At 38.8% G+C, this 21,206-nt stretch overlaps 1 protein-coding gene across 3 annotated transcripts in view; it reads right to left on the bottom strand.

Moving 5' to 3' along the window:
• EYA2 (EYA transcriptional coactivator and phosphatase 2) overlaps window positions 1-21,206 on the bottom strand; it is a 250,980-nt gene that overhangs the window by 111,388 nt on the left and 118,386 nt on the right. For all 3 annotated transcript variants that reach the window (XM_074210160.1, XM_074210161.1, XM_074210162.1), the window contains one exon: window positions 12,332-12,448. In XM_074210160.1, coding sequence (XP_074066261.1) covers window positions 12,332-12,448 — 117 coding nt within the window. The remainder of the gene's footprint in view (window positions 1-12,331; window positions 12,449-21,206) is intronic.

The following is a 21,206-nucleotide window of genomic DNA, read 5'->3' as shown; positions in this document are numbered from 1 at the left end:
ACCATAAGTTAGAGAAGTTGCTGATCAGTCAAAAGACTTCTCTCATTCATTGTGTCTTATGCCATTTCATTTCTTAATGCCTCCACTCTGAGATATTCTTAACTTTTAGCCTGTGACCTTGAAAACTGGTTTTTGACTTTCTCTGTATCATCCACACAATCCTTGGCAAATAGTAGGTGCTTAATAAAAGCTTATTGACTGAATAATTTAGTCCCTATTTTTATCCTATTACATTTTCAATTAAAAATAAATTTTAAAATCTGCAAAAAACATCTCAGAGTGGACTCCTATTTGGTCTTTATTTCATCACCTAGGTGGAAAGTCTCTACTCCTGGATTGTAATAGAGCATACCGATGACTCAGGGAAATCTGAAGAACTAGGGCATCCTGTTTCCAAAATAGTTAAAGCTCAGTCTAGCACTGGCTGAAATGCACCTAGTTACCCTGTGATCTTGTCACCTCTCCAGGCTATATGACAACTCCCCTTCCCAACTTGGGCTTGACACACTTAAATCATAAGTCCAGAGCAAAAACCACTGCCAAACATCAAAGTTTCTCAGGCCAAAACCCTTCCAGGGGCACAGACAGGGCGGCTAGGATGGCCTTGAGCATGGCCCCCTCTGGGGCTACGCTCCTCAATGAAGCAACAGAAACCAGGGATAGAGACTCCCTTAATTTTATTTTTTTGGCTAGTTTTAAAACAATCAAGTCAATTTAGCACGGTCTGCTCCGGTGTTTTGAAATCTTTGAAAGAGATATTGTGCTGATATGTGTGGGAGCAGGAGGGGAAGGGGACTTTTATTTATACTGTAAAGAGCGAGATTTGACCCCTCCTGAAGGAGGCCTCCCCTCAATGAACTTGCCAGGCTATGGAGCATGCTTTTGCCGCCACAGTCTTAGACTGAGACTAATACAAGCCAGCTGGGAAGGAGAAGCCTTGACCTGCCCCTCTTGCCAGGGAGGTTTCAATTTTACAAAGCTGAGCAGTCTTGGGGACAGTATGCCATGTACATTCTTCTTTTTCCCTTTCATTGTTCAGCCCAGCCTTTTGATGACCCTATGTAGGGTCACGGTGGATTTCTCAATGTTTCCCTGCCTTGGTGGGGGGGCAGTGCCATACTGTGTTTTGTAAGATTCCAAGACTATTTGTTATTCCCTCTGATCCTTGACAACATGATGAAGGTAGTTGCAGCAGTTCTGGCTTGGAAGAAGAAAACCGGGTTTCACAGCATTTATATTAGATAGCTATTGCTAGAAATGACCTTCAAAGTCATATACTGTATTTGGTCTCAGTCTTCCTAAAAGAACAACAAAGAAGTTACAGTAGTTGATTATATGATTCCAACTTTAAAAGTCTATCTGTTTTGTTGCCAAAATCATCTTCCATCTCTCCTACCCCCATTCAACAAACATTTGGCCAGCACCTCCTAATTACAGAATACTGATTTGGACTGATGGAATAAATATTCAGAGAGGAAGACAAGGGACCTGCCTTCAAGAAACTTGTAGTATCCAATGGAAATATGATTTATATATACAAAAAAACTGTAATACAAAAATAACTAAAATGTAAACTGGGAATTTTGTCACAAGGAGCTGTATGAAGGGAAGAGGGGGAACAGGAATGAAAACAAAAGCTCAGAAATGCAAACAACCATCAAGTTTAGAGGGGAAGACCTGGGCTCTGGGGAAATAATTATTAATGATCATAGGTAAGGATCATAGATGAAGATCTAGAAGAACCTTGGCTGTCATTTAGTCCACTTTTCTCAGGAAACTTGAGTTCAAGAGAGTGGAAATGATTTGCCCTAGGGTCACTCAGATGACAAAGTCAGAATTTGAATCCAGATCTCTGATTCCAAGTTCAGTGTTCTTTCTCTTCGCTATCTATACTTCCAGGATATCATTGTCTCCTTACAACAGAAGATCAAAATAGAGCACTGATATTTATCAACACAAATGTCACTTTTGATATACTAAGAGAAAAATGAAAAAAAAAACCTACCACCTCAAATTTGTCCTACAGTTCTCCATCAGAAATATCTAATACTACAATCTTTTAGCATAGTAAGCAGACCAATAACCCTCCACTCAATAGCCATCAGTTTATCAGTTGTCTTTGTCATACTCCTTTCCTAAATTCATCTCCTAGAGAACATCTTTCTGGGAGAGGACTCTCTGTGTACTAAGCAAGGCAGGTCCTTTGATTAGAGACATACAAATAGTTTCTCTATGCCCCTACCCGAAATCTGTCCAGTGTGGAAGGACCTATTAGTACACATGCCCCAAAGATGATGACATATCTTCCACAGAGTAAGGATACCAGTAATATCACTCATGCCTCCTTGTAAAAGTGATGCCTCCTTGTAAAAGTGTATATATAGCCATTCTGCAGCTTCTCAAAGAATGTTGTTTCAAAACACTTTCGTATCCATTATTTCATCTGATCCTTACAAGTAGGAAGATAAGCAATCCTTAATGTCATTTGCTATTAGTAGAAGTAAGGCCCAGAGGGTCTTAGTGAACAGGATCAGGACTAGAACCTGAATCCTCTTATTAGTGGATTAGTGCTGTGCTGTTTTCAATAAACAGTTAATACCGTTCATATTTGCACTACTGAAACAAAGATATTGGCTCACTTTAGAAGAATTTTAGATCTGAGAAAACTGGGTTTTAGTTGGGGTGTCCTGGTAAATATTTAACAAGGGGCTATCCAGAAAAAATAATGTAATATATTTTCAATTCAAAAATTTTCATTATTAACATTTTCTCCATCATTTTCTTAAGTCTGGACGATCAACAACAATTAAAAAAACCAAATCCAGACCTCATTTGCAGTGCTTGCTGATTTTTGAGGTATAAAAGCTCATTACTAAAAATCTGAAGATTGCACAGGAAAGCATACTTTCTAGTCTCAGGTCTGCTGCTAACCAGTTACTAATCCACTGGAGAGATATTTCCTATATCTGGGACTCAATTCCTCTGTCAATTGAGGGAAGTGGCCTAAAATGATCTCTCAAGTCCCTTCCAACTCTGAAATTTTATGGCTCTTCATTTAAACTCAGTCCTCTAAATTCCACCTAATCAATCTGAACAAACCAAAGCAAACAGGTAACCTTAGGATTTTGCCAAACTGTAATGGAAAAAAAAATAAGGAACTCAGCATACTTCCTCAAACAGAAACAAAAATACTCTCCCAACAACCACAAGAAAAGTCAGAGCTAATCTCTGGGCTGAATGAGGGTAACACAGGCGAAGGTGATACTCCCTATTTTGATTAAGCAGCACAAACTCATTCATATCTATGCAATTTTTGCTTTTTGGATTGCTATGTGATGGGCTATCTACACAATTAATGATTTTGGATTAGATCATCAGGTGCCAAAGAAGCTAAGTTTTAGCCGCATCGAATTCCAAAACTATGAAAGAAACTGGGCTCCAAGTTGAACCTTTCCCAAGGGAAGCATTCTTAAGGACCTCCCATTCTCCCATATGACTGTTTGTCAAAATCATGCCTGCAGATCTGAACCCCAATCTTTCAATGAGTCCAGTGGAGCTTGGAGAATGGAAAAGTCCAGTTCCCAAATACAGCGGCCACAAGAGCCTTAGGCTTATGCTGTTGTGCAATTGTGTTGGGCAGCCTGTCTCTTGGACAACAGAAACCTGTGGTTGGAGTACACTTATCCAGGCATTGGCTTGCTTGCCTTATCCACATACATATTTGCCTGTCTGAAAATCTGGAAGGGAGTCCAGGCAGTCACTTGCAGAAGTGAGCAAACAAACAAAAAGTCTTCAGCATGCCTGACAGAAATGGCCAGTCTCTTATCCTCTCTAGGCCTCAGTTTCATTCCATCTAAATCTGAGACTTTACTAGATGACTCCTAAGGGTTCTCCCATCTCTTCAAATATATGAATCTATGAATTTGAGTCCTGCCTGGGCTAGGGAGGCAGCATCAGGCATGAATAAACTGAAGGAAATTAAAACACACACACACACACACACACACACACACACACACACACACACACACACACACCCTTAGACTAGCAGCAGTGTCTACAGGTAAGGGATTAATGTTTAGGTGATCAATGACTACCTTGAGGCTAGTGAGGTTATTCAGTGTGTAAATAAGATTGATACAGATCACTTTTAAGCTAGGGGAATTTTTCTATGGCTCCCATCGAGGTGTGAGTGTTATTTTCAAGGACTATTTGAGACTTAAAAAGAAAAAAGTATTTTGGGCTAATTTCTTCCCTTCCTGCTCCCTTTCCAATAAAACTTTAGAAGCAGAACAAATCGCTTTGCTGAAAGTGTGCAAATTATTTATCCTGTAACCCTGCCTGGGACCCATTTTAGGTTTCTCTTATCCAGGCCCTAAGATGTGCATCTACACACAGAGTCCTTCTAATAAATACCTCTGAGCCTGGAGCAATGTTTTCCTCCTGCTCTGAACCCCTTAATTATCCTTTTCAATTACTGAGCAGAAGGGCATATTGCCCTAGAGGGCTTAGAACATGCTGCTCTCTATTTTTTATCACTAGGGAATTATCATGGTGAGAATGTGTATCCTCAATCAGGAGATGCATTTTCTTGCTTTTCAAAATTAATAGATAGTATCTTCCCCTCCCCCAAAGTGGTGGTAGAAGTGGCTCATTCATCCATTCACTTCTACCACCACTTTGAGGGTAGGGGACATACTGTCTATTAATTCTGAAAAGCAAGCAGGCTAAAGACACACAGTATATTTTCTTGAAATGTGAATAGGCTACTTTGTTTTCATAAGCACTTAGGTTCTAGTTTGTATTATATTTGTGCTTGGCTTATCTATGATGTTAGACTGTGGGTTTTATAAGGGTAGAGACCAGGGTTTGTTTATCAGTGTACCCCCTTTCTAGGCTGCCTGCAAAAAAGCAGTTCACTTTTGTTTTTGTTTTTTTTAGGTTTTTTGCAAGGCAATGGGGTTAAGTGGCTTGCCCAAGGCCACACAGCTAGGTAATTATTAAGTGTTTGAGACCGGATTTGAACCCAGGTACTCCTGACTCCACGGCTGGTGCTCTATCCACTGTGCCACCTAGCTGCCCCTGCAGTCCACTTTTGACATAACGGACCCAGAACTTTGTACCAAATACCATCCAAACAGTCTTTTTTTAAAAGTCTAGTACTGATGACCATGCTGGTGTGTAGGTTATGGGCTAGGAAGTAGATCTCTTATTTCACTGATAAAGGGAACCCTGAGAATGTTGAATTTAGAGTTAGGAAGATCTGGGTTCAAATCCCACCTTAGAGAGTTACTAGATATAGGATTCTAGGCAAGTCACTTAACTTCTAGGTCTCAGGTAATGCTTCTCTCTAGGATAGTCTCCAACTTATTCCATTTTTTGTCTATGTTGTCTCTCTTCCTTCCATTAGAAGATGAGCTCCTTGAGGGCAGGGATTTTTTTTTTTTTTTTTTTTTTGTCTCTAGTGTTAAAGTAAAATCCTTGGTACAAAGTAGATGCATTTAATAATGCCTTTTGATTTGACAAAAGTCAGTAATAATAACTGGAAGAGTTGGAACTGGGGCAAAACCTTCTCACTCCAAGTCTAAAGTCATTTTTATTCCAATGCAGGCTGATACAAAGATCTTAGTGATATCAATGAATTGATCACGTTGTTAGAATGCCAGATATATATTTGCCAAAAAAAGACTATTTTAGGGAGAACTCACACAAGCAAGCAATCACAAGGGGGTCAGAAGAAGCGATACAGGGACACCCTGAAAGTTCTTTCTTAAGAACTTTGGAACTGATTGTGCAACATGGGAAACACTGGGTATAAGACTGCCCAGCAAGGTGTACCCTTATTAGGGAGGGTGCTGCACTATGAGCAAGGTAGAATGAAAGCAGCTCAAAGGAAATGTGAGTTTAGAGTCACTACCCCGGGTATGCATGTGGACTATTTGTGCCTGACCTGTGAAAAAGCATTCCGAGCTCATATTGGTCTGATCAGACACACTGAAACTCATCTCTAAAACAGTGATGTCATTTTGGTCTTCTATATAATGAAGGACAAGAACCAACCAACCAATATTGAAACTGTGCCAAGATCTCTGGGACAGCCTGTATATAATAATATATTCCTTTGTAAGAGATAATAATAATTATGAATATTATAATTTAACTTTAATTAAGTTTAATATTAAAAACTTTTAATAGGTAAAAATTGCACCAAAACCTTTGGGACTGGATGTATATAATCTCCTATAGATGAACATGGTTTTAGAGTCCACTTTCACCTTCATTACTATATATGATCCAAACAAACACTCCAACAAATCAGATACATTCATAAAACTCAGATTCTTGTCAAAATGCAAAGTTCCTTCAATTTTGTCATGCACTCCCATCACCCAGTCTTTTATTTGCCCTCCAGAGATAGCTGAGGGTTTGAAAATGAATCTAATCCCTAAGGCAGGGACAGCAGATCTCCATATCAGGAGGGCAGCAGTCCCCTAGCCAGATGGCATTAGGCATTTACACGTCTCTGTGGTCTTTGTAGCCAACATCTGTTTGGTGGGGGATGGGAGGAGGGGAAGATGACTTTGGTGCTCAGGCTCACACCTCTCTCTCATTTTTTGTTGTGGGGGGGTATTAAAACGTATTATTTATTAGACTAGAAAACCATATGATAATAAATTTTAGTGAACCTTTGCTTCCAGGAGACATAATTCAAGTCTGCTTTTCCTTCCCACAAAATAACCAATATCTTGCTTGTATGACTATATCAATACAGCATTTGTGTGATATGTTGCTCCCTCTAGCAAACCAATTACATCAAGATTGTTTTCAATGAATCCAGATGATACTATTTCTTTGAACTTTGTATACAAATTCTTTAAAATGTATTTAATCTTAAAAAAATTAAACCTAAATCCATTTTAGGCACCCCTTCCACCCCCAATCACTTCTTCCATATGGATGGATAAACTGATGTCTCCTGACTCTTGGTTTAGTATTCTTCCAAACCATGCCATGCCATTTTTTAATTTAAAGACCAGTCCTATGGCAGCAATAGATTACATAAAGTAATATAAAGTACAAAATTAGACTCTAAATATGCTCCATACTATTCATCTATGGGGTGCTCTTTGAATGTGGAGTCAGAAGTCATGAGTTCAAACCTGGGTTTGGATATTTACTACCTGTGGAACCCAGGATAAGTAATGGAACCAGAATCTGTCTGTTTGCTCATCTGTCAAATGGGAATAATACTAACACCTACCTCCCAGGGTGAATGTGAGGATAAAAATGAGATAGCGATTTGGAAACTTTAAACTAATAAATGCTGGCTGTAATAATAATAATAATAATCATCATCATCATCATCATCATCATCATTATTATCTTGTCCAACTCTCTTAGCAGGGCGGCTAGGTGGTACACTGGATAAATCCAACCTCAGACATTTACTAGTTGTGTGACCCTGGGCAAGTCACCTTACCCTGTTTGCCTTCATTTCCTAATCTATAACATGAACTAGAGAAGAAAATGGCAAAGCACTCTAGTATCTCTGCCAAGAAAATCACAAATGGGGTCAAGAAGAGTCCAACACAACTGAACAACAAAACACTCCCATCTTATAAAGAAATGGAGGACCAGAAAAAGGAAATAATTATCCAAGATCACACAGCAAATTAGAGGATCAGGATGAAAATGCAGGTTTTTTTGTCTTGACGTTTCACTATAGTGCTCCCAGTGTCTCCTGATGAATTTATCTGTTACCAGAGTTTCCAGTCTGGAGGCCAGTTTACTAATACTCCTAATGTCTCTAGTTCCTCTTTATATCTACAATTCATTATTAGTAGGTCCTTTCACTGAGAAGCCCTGCCATTTAACCAAGAGTACCACCTGTACAAAGGTTCCCTCCTAAATTCACTGTTAATTAGAATACATCTTATCCAATCTAATCATTTAGGTATACAATGCACTTTCCTAATAAAAACCTCTATGAGACTCAGTACAAAATATAGCATTATGCTCATTTGCCAAATGGGGAGACTGGGGCTAACATGGCTAAAGTGACTAATCACCACTATTAAATGGCAGAGTCAGGATTTAAACCCCGGTCTCTCATAATTCTAAGTCTTATACTCTTTCTTATTATTCCATATTATTCTTATATTAAAAAAAACTGACTCATCTAACTTCTTTTCTATCACAATCCTCAATTCAAATGCAGATATCCAAACATGTAATTTCAGCTCCAGAATTTCCTTAGTAATGAAAATTCCCTTTTTTTTTGGTGAAGGTGAGAGAGAAAAGGGTGGAGGAAGGATTTTCCAACAGGTGGTATAAGAAAATATTTCCCAAATTCTGTTTCTCCAAATCTACTTTTACATGTCTACCCCTGCTCCCCTTAAAAAAAAAGCCACTTTTTTCCTAGCATTAATCAGACAAAGAACTTGGCTTTTAAAAGTCTCTTAGGGATTATTCTTAACTTAGCTCCTTCTTTGCTCCCTCCTCTCCCACCCTCTCCACCCCCCCCCCCCCCCCCACCTCAGCTGTTTCTGCCTATCATCCCCAGCTTTCTTGCTAGGGGAATGACCAAATCATACTGTCATAGTTAGGAAGAAGGACCACCCTGCCTTTCTAGACAAAGGGGACCAAACACGCCAAAGACATATTCTCCAAATAATGATTAAGAATCTATTATACACAAAGCATGGTGAAGGGTGCTCAAGAAGATATAAATGTGAATAAGAATAGATCTAAAACAGAGAGGACAGAAAAATTATCCCTACTAAGTCAATTAAGGAAAGTTCCATGGAAGAAGTGCCATCTGAACTAGGTCTTGAAGACTAGATAGGATTTCAATAAGCAGTCATAGTGTGAGGAGACAGAAAGGGCAACTCAGGCAGAGGATTTGAATACAAGTGTGAAGATAGGAAATCTAAGGATCTGTGAAAGGCATAATAAGCAATTCCCTTTGGTTGGAATGTGGAAAGACTTGTAGTGTCAGATTATAGAGGGCCTTCATTGTCTGGTCAGTAGGTAGGAGTGGGCACAACCAGCTTAAGTAGGAAGCTTGTTTGACCAAGTGTTCTTAGAGGACTAAGAAAAGATCAGGCTAAGATGGAGAAATATAAACCAAATATACTCAGAAAAACTGATAAATCACAGTGAGAAACCATAATGATGCTGAGCCTGGTGCCTGCCTCCTAGGGAACAGCCTAAGAGAAGAGAGAGGTGACTCATGATTGGCTAGAGAGAGAAATTGAGATTTATTGTTTTCCTAGGGCAGACATACCATTTGACTTCTATATAACAGGGAAAAAATGGCTGGACTTGGAGCACAGACTTAACTTAGACTTTGTGAACTTCAAACTTTATTCCAAAAAAAGGAGACCATAGGCTTCACCAAGACTACTAAAGGAGTCCATGATACAAAAAATGTTAAGGAACCTGACCATTGTTTCTGGAGCCTTTTCATTGCCATGGTGGGAGTCAATTCTCTAAATTAAAATTTAACAGCACACTCCTGAAATTTCTCTCCTCTCCTCTGTCTTTTGTTCCTTGTAAAACAAATCTACACTAACTGGCTCTGCCCTTAGCAGAAAAGGCAGCTGTGGAAGTATGGGCATACACATACATGTATAATAATGGATCCCTTTATAGAACTTTAGAGTTTACAAAGCATTTTCTTCATCACAATTCTTGGGGGGGGTAGGTATCATTCACCCATTTCACCCATTTTACAGATGAGGAAACCAAAGCTCAGAGGAGGTCTAAGGACTTATCCAAGGTTTGAATACCTGGCTAGCAAAAGTCACAGCTAGGGTTTATACTTGGATTTTTTAACTCCAAATCTAGTAATCTTTTCAGTTGCCTCAATAGTTATGTTCCATTAAGGATAAATAATCCATTAGGGTTAAAACTAGATATGGTTCTCATGGGACAACATTTAATCTGGGACTGTTCCCTGCATGCTAAGAGATTTTGCTACTCTGCCTAGCTTGAGAAACTAGAGGCAGAGGCATAATAGCTGTGTTTCAATCTTAAAAGAAGCAAAATGAAGTAAAACTCTTCACATATTATGGTTATATAAAAATTAATCACACTGCATTCTCACATTCTGTCTCCCCTTTCTCTTCTCTTACTGTCTTCTCTCCTCTCTTTGACTCTCTCTACTTCTCTCTCACATACACATACACATGTAAGACCATGACATCAGGGAGATGATGCCATGATGAACTGCATCTGATTAAATGTTCTTAGAGGACCAAGGAAAGATAAGACTCAGAAGAAAAGAAATGTAAACCAAATATATGCAGAGAAACTGGTGAATCACAATGAGAAAGCAAAATGATGCTAAGCCTGGTGCCTTCTTAAGGAACAGCTCAGGAGAAGAGAGGTGACTTGTGATTGGTTAGAGAGAGAAATTGAGATTGTTCTCCTTGGAAACAAGGGCACTTAACATAAACATACAAGTTGCAAAGGTGAAACAATGTACTGGTTTTTTTTTTTTTTTTGGGTTTTTTTTTTGCAAGGCAATGGGGTTAAGTGGCTTGCCCAAGGCTACACAGCTAGGTAATTATTAAGTGTCTGAGTCCAGATTTGAACTCAGGTACTCCTGACTCCAAGGCCAGTGCTCTATCCACTGCACCACCTAGCCACCCCAATGTACTGGTTTTTGATGTTTTGGCTTATGTTTGTAAAACTAATTTATACTCTTAAGAGGAAAGGTCCCATCCATACATAGCCATGCTACCGCATTGACAAAAAAGCTACAATGCAAGAGGGTGGCTGTCAATTCTTTGGAATATTAATGAACTGAACTAGGCTCAAGCAGAGAAGCCTGACTTGTCAGGGTGGGGAATGGGGGTTAGGATACCTGGGTTTCTAGTACTGCTACTAGCTGCTATAGGACTGTCTTTGTCATTTACCAGTTCTGTTTTCTTCCTTGTAATATAATGGGGCTAATGGCATTTCTACCTTTTACTTTTCTGTCTTCCAAATTCCTTCTTAGTTCTAACAGAGAATCTATGCCTCTAATTGAGCAGCCAAAGGAAAACACACATTCCAACTTTATAAATGGAAGTTGATTTCCCCTCTCAACTAGAATTCCTGGCCTTCAAACCAAATCTCAATCCTTCTCCCTCCCCTGCCTTCTTCCTCACTTCCTTTAATTCCTTTTTTTTTACCTTTTAAAACATAAGCTCGACATCACCCATTCTGAAAAGGGAATAGTTTGAGAGTTTATTTATCCTCTGGAACAACTTTAAAAAAAGAGTTAATATGAAGCACATGTGCATGGTTTCTAAGAGTTCTGTGTTTTAAAAAAAATACTTAGGGAGGAATATATCCAGGCTTACAAAATGCCTGGGTTGTGTCAATAGCAGTTTATAGCCATTAGCATTAAGGCTGAATGTAGTTAATTGGTACACAGTGCAGCTGCTGCAGCAGCACAGGGGGATGCTTGGCCCACACTTCCTGATATAGTCATAGCTGTATAAAATCACCTGAAAAGTTCCCATGGTCAATGAGGGAAACAGAGTAGAAAACTTCCCTGATTCTAAAGGAGGCCATGGGGGCTAGACCTTATCTCGGGACAGCTGCTTTCTGGAGCAACCTGTTTTACTTTTCTTCTTCTTATTATTTTTGAACTGTTGCAAGGAGTCAAAGAGAGAAAAGAAATATTTAATTATTGAGAAAAGGAGGGGGAGATGGGGAAAAAGTTAAGAAAAAAAAAAAGATACACTAGAAAGGAGCACTAGCCTGGGTTTCATTTTGCTTTTTCTTCCACACTGCAACATAGAAGGTAGTTAGGTACCATAGTGGATAGAGAGCCAGATATGCAAGTTGGGGAGACCTGGGTTCAAATCGGACCTCAAATACTTGCTAGCTCTGTGACCTTGGGCAAGTCATTTAACTAGTATTTGCTACTTTGCTCAACTGTAAAATGGCCATAATAAGAACATATACTCCTCAGGGTTGTTGTGAGGATCCAATGAGACAATATTTGTAATATGCTATGCTGACCTTAAAGCACTAAGTGAATGCTAGGTATTATTATTATAAGGTGACCCTGAACAAGTCACCTAGCTTTTCTACAGTTCATTTCTTCATCTGTCTCTTTGGTCTCCCTCCACTCAGAGATTCCTTGACTTGTATGCCTCAGAGCTCCACAGAGCATCAGGTGCATGGGGAAAAAGATTGCAGACAAACCTTTCCTACTTCATAGATCTGCCTCAGGCTGGCCAAAATTAAAGTTGATTTATTGGTGCCTGAGGCCAGTGGATTTAGCTGACAGCCCAGAGATGAACCAAATGGTGCTTTTCATCATTATACTGACCGTGCATCTGGTAGGTGTAAGGGGTCTGTCCTGTGGGTGGGGTGCCAAAACTGGAGCCATAGCTGAGGAATCCACTCTGGCCAGGGGAATGGTTCAAGCTGTCTTCTGTTTTGATACCTTTGCAAGATGAGAAAAAGAATACCTGAGCATAAGTTGTTAGGATATTCACCCTAGTCATGGGGAAGCCTCTGAAATTCTGCATGTTAGGAAGGGTTTATTATAGGCTTTCAACCAGATGGAGGTATTAACTTCTTTCAACTTCAACTCTATTTCTGCTTATTAATCTCATATTCTGCATCTTTTTCTGGGATTATGGGTAAATTATATTAAATAGCCTAATCCTCTTTTATGAAGATGGTTCATTAGGAAGCTGGATGGCAACATCAAGAATGCTGTAAATGGCATTCATAGACGATGTACCTTGCCTTCAGTGGGAGATGGCCTCAGTCACCCTGATAGTCCTTAGGTTTTATAATTCCTCTAGCAAATATTTATCAAGCACCTGTTGATGTGGAAGGGCCAATTGCTTCCAGAAGTGGGAGATATTATGGATCTACTGTTCATAGGATGTGTCTTTTTTTAAATCTAGAGTAAGGGTTATTTTTAAATCGAGTCCTACACCTTTTACCACTGGACCCACTTGTGACCAAAGGCACCCATCTGCAAGATAACTGGCTAAAAGAAAAGATTCAATCTAAGGTTTTAATGAAGCTAACTGGATTATAGAAGTATTGCAACTCTAGCCCTGTTTGCATCATATGCAAAGACACTGTCCAGGAGGAGTTACTAACTTGGCAAATAATAAAAAAGGCTTAGTTTTGGCAATATCATCACCTTCTAAAATCTTACATCGGCATTGTGAATAATTTCCTTTCTCCAGCTCATTTGCTCATTTAACAGATGGGAAAACAGGGTTAAATAACTTGTCCAAGGTCATAGAGCTAGCAAAAATGTCAGAGATCAAATTTGAACCTATGGAGATGGGTCTTCCTAATTTCAAGGCCCATGTTCTATCCACTGTGCTACCTAGCTACCCCCTTATATCTCTCTATTTACATATATATATATATTTGCCTATATATATGTGTGCATGCATATACACATACACACATATTTGTATGTATATCTCATTATATCCTCACATGAATGCTATGAGTTAGATGCTCAATATCTCCATTTTACAGATGAGGATACTGAGGCTGACTGAAATTAAAGTAACTTGTTCAATATAACTGAGCTAATGAATACCTGAGGACCTGAACTTAGTCTTTCCTGCCTACAAGGCCTATTCACTAAGCCACCTACCTATCCTCAAACTTAGGAAAAAAAAAATCATCTGGATCAAGAATGAGGTGGGGTTCACAAGGTTTTTTACCACCCCCCAACATTTTGATAACTGGATTTCAATATAATTTTTCCTTTAAAATCTATGTATTTTATTTTATACATGTTAAAATATTATTTAGAGGTCTGTCACTGTCTTTAACAGATTGTCAAAAATATTCCTGGAAGACACAAAATGGTTAAGAATTCCTGATCTAGTGTAATTTTCTCCTTTTATAGATAGAGAAACTGAGACTTAGAAAGGAGACATAAGCTCAAGAAGACAGAGTGTGTCAAAGACAGAGTTGGTACTAGAACCCAAGTCTCCTAAATCCGATTTCTGTAACATATAATCCTGATAACAGATAATTTAGAAAGGAAAATATCTATCAAAAGAATGGAAAAATAATAGACAATATCACTTCTCCCAAGAGGATTTTAATGACTACTGGTTCATCTGTCTACTTTCCCATCTGTGAAACATAGTCTATGATGTGTTGAAAACACCTTTAGAGAAAATATGGGAAGACAAGTCTTCACAAATAATTTTCTCTAGCAGGTCATACCTTTACAGTCAATCACATACCTGGCTGAGAAATGAAGAGAATACAAGACTGTCTATTTATTAAGTACAAATGGTATTTGACTCAGTAGAGCAAAACACAGTTTTAAAGGTTCTCCTTCAGGATCATTTATATTTCTTGATAAATGCAATTAGACAGTCACCTGTCATTACTAAAATCAAACAAGGCCTCAGATCAGAAAAAAACCTGCTCTATGAAATAGTTCACCAATGTCATGGATGATGTCCTGAGCAGGATCCAAATGGAAGAGGGACTCCAGCTGAAGTGGGGTCCTCCAATTCGCATACAACACATCAAGCTCAGAGCACTATGGAGTCTCAATAATGAAATGAAAGAATACACAAAAGGGCTCAGATTAACAATCAATATGGGGGGAAATGGTTTTTTAAAATGCCTATTTCCAATACTATAACATGTAATTAGATTCCCAGTCCCTTTAAGTTAATGTCTCCTCCTGCAGACTGAGCTCCTTTGAAAGCTGGGAGTGTCTTTCATCTCTCTTTGTACACAGTAAGTGTTTTAAAAAATTCTTGACTGATGGTCTATATGTTTTCCTGTAGTGTTGTTTCAGAACACTGTAGTCTCCAAAGAATCAAAACTGTGATTGACTCAATGGTCGGTGAAGAGATGTACTATGGGTGTAAATAGACTGTAGCTTGTGTCTACATGTGATGGAAGAAATGGCACCATGGATGTCATCCAGCAAAGGTGAGATCAGAAAAAGAGATGAACCTAACCTAGTCATATAGTAAAAGATAACAGAGAGCCTGGGTGCTATCAAAATGTAAAAGAAGACTGCAGGAGATACCTCTCAACATATTAGGTGGATATAAACAGTATCGAGTAGAGTTAACCTTAAATGATGCAAAAGTATGGATGGGTTGGGATCTGTTCTAAGAGAAACACCACCAGCACCAGCAACTCCACCACCTCTGATAGCATCTATATAGGGTTTCAAGGCTTATAAAGTATTTTACAAATATTATCTCATTCTGTTCTCATAAAGCCCTGCAAGTGATGCTATTATTATTCCCATTTTATAGATGAATAGTAATACTATTCATACTATGCTATAATACATACATATTATATTACTATAATACTAAGATAAATAGTGATTAAATGATTTCCCATGGGGTCACAGAACTAATAAGTGTTTAAACTCACATTTGAACTCAGATCTTCCTGATACTAAGTCAGAATATTCTGCAAGACAGTCATCAACAAAGAAAGGTGACAATCTTCAGCATAGCTCAAGGGCCTTTCTATATCTTTCCTTCTATATATATGCTAAGGTTTCACTAGGTATTACATTTCATGTTTAAAATTCCAGGGACCCTTTTAATTAATATTCTATGAATCTTATCAAAAATCTTTTAGCTGTGACATTTTCCAAGGTCTAATCCAGCTCTAACATTCTATAGTCTTTTGATGCAACAGGTGCCTAGATAACTCAGAGCTATGATATTTTATATTGTACACTTGAAGATCTATATGTGCTGTAACTGGTCCTTTCTATTATAAAATTCAAGTTTCCTTTCAACATCCAAATTGTTTGATTCTACAAAAATAAATGTTTTCTTAACCCTGCATTAATAAAATGGAATTAAACTGTGATTCCATTTTCTGAGCATTTTGGTTCATCAAAGTTGTTCTGTATTATGGAGAATCTCTTGAAAACATCATTATAGTAGATTTGAGAGTGAGAAGACCTGGTTTTCAAATCTTGCTCCACTGTTTAATAGGGATGATAATGCTTAACACTGCTTACCTGATAGTGTTGCCATGATGAAAACAATTTGTATATTTTGAAGATACAAGAGATACAATTATCATTGAGAGAACTTTTCTGTGCCTAGTGGCCTTGATCTATCTCACAGAATATTTGAAGAGTCAAAATTGTTAAGGGTTGGAAAGGAATCTTTAAAAAAGGGGGAAGGGGGGGTGGAGCCAAGATGGCAGCACGAAGGCAGCATTCCCCGACAACTCTGACCCCCCAACCCCCCAAAAAACAAACAAATGAGGTCTCTAGACAAAATTTAGAGGGGCAGAACCCACAGAAAGACTGAGTGATACATTTTCCCAGTCCAAGATAACTTAGAACCTCCACGGGAAAGGTGTGCTTCACCAAGACCTGGGGTGGGAAAAAAAGCCACTGCGCAGCCCAGCCCAGCTCAGCAAAGCCCAGTCCAGCCCAGCCCAGAGATCACCAGCAACAGCTTGAAGGGGAGAGGAGAGAACTCTGCTGCACCTGGGTGAGTGTGGAGTGAGGAGCACCGACCACAGAACCTGCAGCGAGAATCTGGAGAAAGCAGCCTGCACCCCCAGAGAAGGTAAGGGAAGTCTGCAGAGATCTCTCTGCTCTCCCGGGGGCAGGACTCTGCTGTTTGCCTACATTCAGACTCAGGGTGCGGTTTAGGCTTCCTTACTAAGATAGCTGGATCCTGCCTTATAGCCTCAGGGCAGAGGGCAATGCTGTGGTCATCTACATATCAAAGCATGGGCTAGAGAGCTTAAGACCTTGGAAAGAAGGATCTGACCATAGAGAATTACTTCAGTCCTATGGAAGAGCAAAACATACTCTGATGATGATAAAATCGAAGCTTCTGTATCCAAAACCTCCAAGAGAAATAGAAAATGGGCTCAGACTGTGGATGAGCTCAAAAAAGACTTTGAAAAGCAATTCTGGGAGGTAGAGGAAAAATTGGGAGGAGAAATGAGAGCAATGCGGAAAAATCATGAAAACCAAATCAAAAGCTTGGTGAAAGAAATACAAAAGAATACTGAAGAAAATAATATGTTAAAAACCAGTTTAGGCCTAATGCAAAAAGCAAAACAAAAGGCAAATGAGGAGAAGAATGCCTTGAAAAGCAGAATTGGCCAGCTGGAAAAGGAGATAAAAAAGCTATCTGAAGAAAATAACTCCTTCAAATGTAAAATGAAACTAAAGGAAACTGATGACTGCAAGAAATCAGGAAGAAATCAAACTCTTCCAAAAAAGCCAAAAATCAGAAGAAAATGTGAAATATCTCATTGGAAAAACAACTGACCTTGAAAACAGATCCAGAAGAAATAATTTGAAAATTATTGGACTATCTGAAAGCCACGACCAGGAAAAGAGCCTAAACTTCATTTTTCAAGAAATAATACAGCAAAATTGCCCTGAGATCCTAGAAGCTGAGGGTAAAATAGAAATCGAGAGAATTCACCGGTCACCCCCTGAAAGGGATCCCAAAAGAAAAACTTCCAGGAATATTATAGCCAAATTCCAAAACTCCCAAATCAAAGAGAAAATTCTAAAAGCTGCCAGAAACAGACAATTCAACTACCGAGACTCCATAGTCAGGATTACACAGGATCTGGCAGCATCTACATTAAGGGCTCGTAGGAATTGGAATATGATATTCCAGAAGGCAAAAGATCTTGGTTTACAACAGAGAATCAATTACCCAGCAAAGCTGAACATCCTCTTTCAGGGGAAAAGATGGATTTTCAATGAAACAGGGAACTTTCAAACTTTCCTAACAAGACGACCAAAGCTGAACAGAAAGTTTGATCTCCAAGTACAGGACTCTGGTGAACTATAGAGGGAGTGGAAGAGAGGAACTATGAGGAACTTGATGATGTTGAACTGTTTGTATTCTTGCACGGGAAGAAGATATTGATAACTCATATGAACTTTCTCATTTATAAGAGTGGCTAGAAGGAGCATATATAGACAGGACATAGGAAGGAGTGGAATATAATGGTATGATATGGTAAGGGGATGGAGTGAAAGGGCAATGGGGAAAGTACTGGAAGGAAGGAAAAGATGATGAAGCTGAGAGATTTCACATAAGAGTAAAAAAAAACCTTTTTCAATGGAGGGGAGGAGGGAAGGAAAGGAGGAATGAGTGAGCCTTCATTCTCATCAGAAATGGCTAGGGAAAGAAATGGCATACACACTTGATAGCGTGAGGAAATCTGTCTTGCCCTGGAAAGGGATGGGAGGAAAGGGACGGGATGAGGGGGGATGAGGGGAAATGGGGGGAGGGAAGGGGGGAATGGGTGACAGAGGAGAGGAAAGATCAAGGGAGAGGGCACTCAGATGAAACACACTTTTGGACAGGTCCAGGATGAAAGGAGAGAGAGAGAGAGAGAGAATAGAATGAATGAGAGTGGGAAGGAATAGAGTGGAAGTACAGCTAGTAATAGCAACTGTGGGAAAAATACTGAAGCAACTTCTCTGGTGGATTTATGATAAAAGAACTCACCCCAGAGACAGAGTTGGAATCTGAATACAGACTGAAGTACAAATTTTTTTTTCTCTCTCTCTCTCTATTCTTGAGGTTTCCCATCTTCTGGGGGGGGGGGGAAGGGGGTTTATGTTTATTCTTATGTTTACACTTATAACATTCAATTTACATCAGTGTATGGCATGGAAACAATGTAGACTGTCAGACAGCGGGGGGGGGGGGGAAGGGAGGAGGGGGGAAAATTGTAGAATTCAGAGCCTTGAACAAAATGATGGGTACGATTTACTATTGTATATAATTGGAAAACAAATAAAATGTTTAAAAAAAGGGGGGGAAGGGGAAGCCCATCCCCCTCATTATATTTATTCTAAACCTTTAACCACCACTAAAACCAAGTATCCAAATAAAAATAAAAATTATCATACAAAAAACCTATAGACTCAATCATATAGTGTTTTTAAAAGTAAATACTAACTTTGACAAAATAGTAACAAAACCATACATACTCTATACTTTCCCTGATCTCTTATTTCTTCTGTGTATTTATCCAATTTTGTTTGTATTTTTAAAATATAATCGGTAGTCAGAGTGTAGGGGGCTGGGTCTGAAACCAGGAAGACCCAAGTTCAAATCTGATCTCAGACACTTTTGAGTTGTGTGATCCTGTGTAAGTCACTTAACTTCAGTTTGCCTTAATGCATTGAAGAAGGAAATGGCAAACCACTTCAGTATCTTTGCCAAGATAATATCATGGAAATATGGTTCAAGGGTCACAAAGAGCCAGATATAACTGAATGACAACAAGAAGAGTCCATATTGTTTTGATTTTTCCCTCTTTATAGCATCACTTCAATTCAATTAAGTTCAATTCAATAAGCATCATGTGGTTATTATGGGCAATCAATCACCTACTATAAAAATTCTGGGCATACAAAGACAAAAATGACAAACAGATTTTGCCCTCAAGGAATTTATGCGGGTATATAACATGAAAATAGATGTTAAAATACAAGATAGTTTGAGGAGGGAGAGGAGGAGATCCAGAAAACTAAGAGGTGATGCCTGAGTTTGAACTATATCTTTTATTTTTTCTGGATTAAGTCAGGATTTGAGTATTTTTTAATTTTTTTATTTATTTAAGGAAATAGGGTTAAGTGACTTGTCCAAAGTCACACAGATAGACAAGCATTAGTGTCTTGAGCCAAAATTTGAACTCAGATCCTCCTGACTCCAGGGCAGGTGCTCTACCTACTGTGCCACCTAGTCACCCCCTAAGCATACCTTTAAGGAAGATTAGGATACTAAGAAGCCAAGGTAAGAATGGAAGGCATTACAGAAGATAGCCCATGCAAATGCCTGGAGTTAGGCAAAGGAAGACTGAGTTTGGGAACAACAAGGAGGTCAAGTGAGCTGGAAGTAGACTACAGTAAATGAAAGGGAATAATGTGAAATAAATCTGAAAATGTAGGGTGGAGCCAGAGTCTAAGGAGTTTTAAAGGACAAGTTGAAAACTTAAATTTGACCTTAGAAGCAATAGGGTTTCATTAATAATTTTTGAAAACTGAACTTGTACTTTAGGAATATTAATTTCAAAGTTTTAGGAGCATGGATTAGAGGCTGGGAGAAAGGACACAAATTAGGTGGCTATTGTCCCAGTCCAGGTAAGAGGAGATGACTTGAACTGAGATGGAATAAAATAGCCTCTCAATCAGGAAGAGTTGACTTTAAATCAATTCCACCTCTAACAATTATTAACTATGTTACATGGGCAAATTATTTGATCTCTTTGGGTCTCAGTTTCCTCATAAATGATGTTTTCTCACTATAAAACAGGAAAAGCAATACTGCTATCTATTTCAAAACATTATTCATGAGGTTCAAATTCTTTTATGATTTCAAATGTACAGGCTATTATTATTATAGTAGCTGTGTGAATGGACAGAAGGGAATGGATGTGAAAGAAAGGTAGGCAGCTGGATGGAGGAGTGTTAGGGTTAAGGAATAATAGTTAAAGATGACTAAGGAGTTAAGGACCAGGATTTATTAGAAGGTGAATATTGCCATCAACAAAAATAAGAAAGTTTTGAGTAAAATAGAAATTTAGAAAGGAAGATGAGCTTTATTTTGGGTGTATACTGATTTTGAAATAAAAAAAAGATCACTAGTAATCACTTTGGAGGGCACATATCCAGATGAGTGGGGGGGGGGGGGGGATCAGAAGCAAAGTTGAACAGAATTGAAAACTGAGAGGGATGTAAGGATCTGGAGAAAATATAATCAATTTTCTCTATAGGTTTGGCTCTGATAAAGTGAAGATATAGTTTGTAAGATTGGGAAGATGGAATCAGGAGGAAGTTTTTTTTTTTCCCCTTTAAGGAAGGGAAGGTCCTAGATATGTTTGCAGGAAGGAGAGAATAGGAAAATAGCTGAGAAGAGGCTAGAGATGCAAACGGGGCATAATTAAATAGGAAAGCTCCAGATGAGATAGGAGGAGATGGATCAAGGACACAAGTAGAGGGCTTGGTCTTAGAAAAAACAAGGGCATCTCTGCCAGAGATTGGAGTGAAAAAGGAAAATGGGAGTCAATGAAGAGGGGTTTTGAAGGAAAGAGTTTGTGGTTGATGGTCCTTTATTCTCAGTTAGTCATAGATAGTCTTCAATTGGAAAGGAATGGGGAGTCTTTTGGGAGGCTTATTAAAGAGAAAAGAGATATGGAGTTGCTGCTACAGAGAA

The sequence above is a fragment of the Macrotis lagotis genome, chromosome 1, assembly GCF_037893015.1.
Source record: "Macrotis lagotis isolate mMagLag1 chromosome 1, bilby.v1.9.chrom.fasta, whole genome shotgun sequence".
Lineage (NCBI taxonomy): Eukaryota > Metazoa > Chordata > Mammalia > Peramelemorphia > Peramelidae > Macrotis > Macrotis lagotis.
Note: the sequence above shows the minus strand (reverse complement) of the source record. Positions and strands in the feature narration are given on the sequence as shown.